Here is a 5,107-nt window from a genome sequence, read left to right as displayed (position 1 = left end):
TAGAGAAAACAGAAAAAAATCACAAACAGAAGAATACAAGAAAGTAAAACACAGACACAAACACAGAGAATAGAATACAAACAAAGAAAGCATACATTCATGCAACAATCATAATAGAGAAAATGCACAACCAAGTATGATGCATGTCTAGTCCTAGCGCAGGTAATGAGCTCATCTGTCGGTTACATACCCGCTCCCGACGTTACCCAGCAACCTCTGTCTGGATAAGGCTTTCCTGTTGGCAATATCCACTGCAAGCAACCTTTGTCTTGCAGGGTATCCACTGCAAGCAACCTTTGTCTTGCAGGGCGAAACTTATTAGCTGATATACGCCCAACAGACTCACTGTAAGCAACCTCTGTCTTACAGGAGCAACAACATACTCATTGTAAGCAACCCCTATCTTACAGGAGCAACAACACACTCACTGTAAGCAACCTCTGTCTTACAGGAGCACATTCATCTTGATACCTCTGTAAGCAACCTCTGTCTTACAGCAAAGCATTATAGCAAGGTATCCCAGGAAAGCGTTCTCAGTGGTCGTACCACCATCTATCTGACTGCCTCTCTGCAGCAGATTCTTACATAATCATTCTCATTATCATCATTCATTAACATTCTCATTATTCATCATCACTTTCACATTCTTATGCAATATCTCTTTCTTTCTCTGTTCAATCATACTATACAAACTTTACATCTTTCACTTTTACAATATCTTGGCTCAAACCATTTCTCTTTATCACATTACTCTTTTCTCTTTGTATCTCTTTATTCTGTTCTAGTTACTCTGTTCTCTGTATCTCTTTACTTTTCTCTGATTACTCTTTCTTCTGTATCCATATCACTCTTTTTCTCTTTATCTCTTTACTTTACTCTGATTTCTCTGCTTAACGTATGTATTTAAAGCTTATGTAAATTTCGGTATGAATAGTTAGCCTGTCCCAAGTATAGGTTCATTAAGTCTATACTGAAACAGTTTAACTTTTCATATTATACCTAACACTAGTCGCAACTCAAGTACTAACTAAGTTGCCCTAGTTCGTTCACTAGTCTCTGTCTGTTTTTCTGTCGTTAGAATTTTACAGACATTTTCTTTGGTTTTTATCTTTTCTTTAACTTTTTATCTTTTCTTTATCTTTGCCTCACTAACATGTTATTACCACTCCCTAAGTGTTTTATGAAGGTAATTATGAGATTCTGCACTTAAAGTTGTCTTTCTAAAGCTTTTACAGAAAACTGCCTTTTCGCATTATTTTATTATTTTTATTAAAATATTATTTTTAATTAAATATTATTATTTAATATTTTATTATTATTTAATATTTTATTATTAAATTTTCGAAAATTACCTTGCCTTTACCTTTTAACCTTTAAAATTAACTTTTTACCACCCGTAACTTTTAATATTTCTACTTTTACCACCCTAAGTTTCAGAAATTACCATATAACCCCTTAAACACCAAAAATTTTACTTCCTTGCCCTTTCTAAGATCTAAAGCCTGTTCTTCATTGTTCTTCATCACACTCAAAGTGTTCTTCATGTTCTTCATAAATTCTTCAGATTCTTTCTCTGTTTTTACCCATTTTTCAGTCTTTTCAGCAACCGATTTTTACTATAATTCATAATAAATTAGCAGCCACTAAAACCCCATCTTTTCTACATGATTTCAACACAAATTGAACCTCAATTTAAGCTTAGGGTTTCGTTTTTCCCAGCTGCCCAAGAACATGAACTTTAAAGCTTAAATTTCATCAAATTTCATCAGAATTTCACCAAATTTTCACCAAGAATCAATCATATATGCAACCAATTTTTAACACAACCAAATAATACAACATTCACACATCTCAAACACAAATAATCAAGATTAATTTCGTGACACCCTACCTGGTTTTGCTGCTCCTAATTCAATCAAACTTCCAGGTGGTCCTTAAGCACTTTTTCCTCCTAAATCACATCAAGAACAACTTTAAATGCAAAAACTCTCAACTGACCAAATCTCACTCAGTATGTTAGGAAGAGATATATCACCTTAGACTTGCTAGAAATTCACGTTTCTTGGCCCTCAAGTCAAGTTAAGCATGATTCCTAAGGAAAAACATCAAGAAAACACATGTTTGCATGGTTTTCCTTGAAAACCGAATTGAAGAGGGAGGGAGACAGCCATCTCACCTTATTTCCAGCCTTGATATGTTATATGGTTATGTAGAGAAAGAAGGGAGGATCATTTTGGTGAAATCGGAGTTTTGATTTGAGTTTTAGTTCAGAAGAAATCAAGCTTTGAAGATTAAGTGTTCATGAAAGTTTCTCTCTTTTCTCTCTTGTTATTTTCGGCCAAAATGATGAAATGAGACAGCCTTGGAGGTCTTGGAGGTGTAGGGTGAGTTGTGATTGGTTGGCTTGGAGGTGGGTTAAAATAATATTAAAATATCTCAGGTGTACAACTACTAAAACTAGGTGTATCGGAACACTTGCAAAAACATCTCTAAAAATTATTTTCTGAGCTACTAGCATAAATGACACTAGTAACATATTTATTATGATAATAGAACATGTATAATGAGGCCTTAGCATTGCTAAAGTCATCATAGAGTGCTGGTGCTAAGCTGCACCAGTAAACTGTGAACCCGGTTAAACCGATTTTCTGTTTTTAACTAAAACTGACCAGGTAACCTTATAATATCATTCAAGAAAATTTTATTACTAATATAATGAAAATTTACCCTATTATCTCTCTTCTCTCATGAATCGAGTCCAGTTCATCAAACTGAGACTATCTACGAAAAACCGGATCAAAACTCCTAACCGATACGGTTCAAAAACTAGGTTCTCCGTGGCTGCGTTGTCGAGCTTGCCTCAAAAGAGGTTTTGGCTTAAAGATGTCATAATGACAATGAGGATTGAGATGCTTGATGATACAGCAGAGGTGTTCCCTTTACTAATCTTCCGGAGAAATTCGTGCTTGTACAAAAGATCCGCGTACTCGAAAATCGGGGTTGTTACATTGTACCCTCCTTAAAGAAAATTTTGCCCTCAAAATTTAACATGCGCATAAGAAGTTATAGTATTATCTAACACAAACAAAACCATAGTGTGGTACTCACCTCGAGTGGAAGAATTATATGCATTAGTGTTGCCAGCAGTTACGGTAAAAACCCTTCCTTGTTGTTGTGGCCTAGCTGGAATTCGAACAAACCTTTTTGGGCAATTCCTCGATATATGTCCATACTCTCCGCAAGAGAAACAAGTGTGTGTCCCATATCTACAAGCTCTATTACCATGATCCTTCCCACACCTTGAGCATACTAAAATATCCTGAATTTGCTGAGATTGACCTCCTTCTTCCTCTCCCAGATTATTGTTGTCGTAGTTGCCATTGTTACGAGCGAGAAAGTTACCATTTCGTTGATTCCCATTTTGGTGCCGATATTGATTATTGGCTTTAAAGTTGCGACCTTGAGGGGCTAAATTCTGAATAAGGTCTCTTCGTGAGGCCTCCCTACGATCTGCTCGAGCTATCGCCGCCTTCTTCGAACATTCTTCCACTAGTTTACTTTTATTCACCAGTTCAACAAAATTTCGTATCTCTAGCGGAACAACAGAATTCATCAGTTCTTCTCGGAGTCCTCCTTCAAACTTCAGACACTTCCATTCCTCAAAGTCGGCAGGATTCCCTTGACAGATCTTGGAGAAACGGCACAAGTCATCAAACTTACGGGCATATTCTGCAATAGTTGTATTACCCTGTTTCAGCTGCATAAGTTCCATCTCCTTAGCATCACGAGCTGCCCTCGGAAAATACTTCTTATAAAATTCGTCCTTAAAAGTATTCCAAGGAATATCGCCTTCATCTTGTTGCAACAGTCGCTATATCCCTTGCCACCAATGCTCAGCTTCTCCTTCCAGCATATAAGTAGCGAACTCCACGTGTTGGCCTTCCGGAACATGCTGTGCTCGCAGTGATCGTTCGATAGATCGAAACCAATTATCAGCATCAGTCGCAACAAGTGTACCTTTAAACTTAGGCGGTTTAACTTTCAGAAAAGTCGCAAGGGTCATAGGTCTTTCGAGATGCCCTAAGTTATTCTCATTATTTCCACTATCTTTCCCATGCTCATTCTCATTCCCGTTTCTCACTCCAAGACGATCAACAGCCCTAGCCGCTGCTACTGCAGCCTCACGCACTGCCTCAGCCACAGCGTTCATGGTAGTCATAAACGTCCCCTGTTCCCTCTCGTAGTTAACATTAGGAATTCCTTCCCGTACGCCTCGTCTCCGTGAACCCATCGTGGTCCTGTTCACACCAAACAATCATTATTAAGGTGATCAGTCTTAACACTTCAAGTCAAGTGTGAACATTCCCAAAATGAAAACACAGAGACAATCATGCAACATATATCACTGGGATATCCTCTACGCATGAGACACACAACAGAGTATGCAATGAAGCATAGTCAGTCCACTCCTCAGGCTCTATTGGGAACGAACTGCTCTGATACCAAATTGTAACGACTCAATTTTCAGTACGCCTAGGACACACCGGAAACTGAGCGCTACCAATTTGTCTTCCTAGTTATTATCTATTATTTATCATATGAGCCTGATTCGTTGTTAAAAGCGTAGTTAATTTGCGAGGTGTATTTTTTTTTCTGAAAACGTTTGGATTAATAAACATAATCATCTATAATCAATTCACAAATAATAACAGATAAAACAGTTATAAACAACCACACATAAATACATCACAAGCAGCTAACAAGATTCAGTGATCTAGCCTTTATTAGAGTATAGACCTTTAGTTAGAACACCCCTAGATATAGCTAAATAGTATCTATATACATATATATATATATATACAGCATCCCAGGTCCTGATTTGTTCAAGAAGTCCCTAAGCTGGCACCCAGGCTAGCCTAGACTCTATACTCGCCTAGTCCCTCTAAACTACTAAAGCGAGGGAAAGTACGTTCTAAGTCTTCAAAATCTCAAGTCAAGTGAATGTCACCAAATGTAGGATATCATCTGCTATTCCTCTGCACGATCAGACATTGCCATAGGACGTCCCTCTGGTACCTCATCAAGTAGCCACACAATGGGAGTCTCG

The 5,107-nt window shown here is 37.7% G+C and overlaps 1 protein-coding gene across 1 annotated transcript; it reads right to left on the bottom strand.

Moving 5' to 3' along the window:
* Positions 1–3,037: 3,037 nt before the first annotated feature.
* Positions 3,038–3,772, bottom strand: LOC130966333 (uncharacterized). The gene has a single exon (XM_057891122.1). The coding sequence runs from the start codon at positions 3,770–3,772 to the stop codon at positions 3,038–3,040; it is 735 nt and encodes a 244-aa protein (XP_057747105.1).
* Positions 3,773–5,107: the final 1,335 nt, after the last annotated feature.

The sequence above is a fragment of the Arachis stenosperma genome, chromosome 3 (genome assembly GCF_014773155.1).
Source record: "Arachis stenosperma cultivar V10309 chromosome 3, arast.V10309.gnm1.PFL2, whole genome shotgun sequence".
Lineage (NCBI taxonomy): Eukaryota > Viridiplantae > Streptophyta > Magnoliopsida > Fabales > Fabaceae > Arachis > Arachis stenosperma.
Note: the sequence above shows the minus strand (reverse complement) of the source record. Positions and strands in the feature narration are given on the sequence as shown.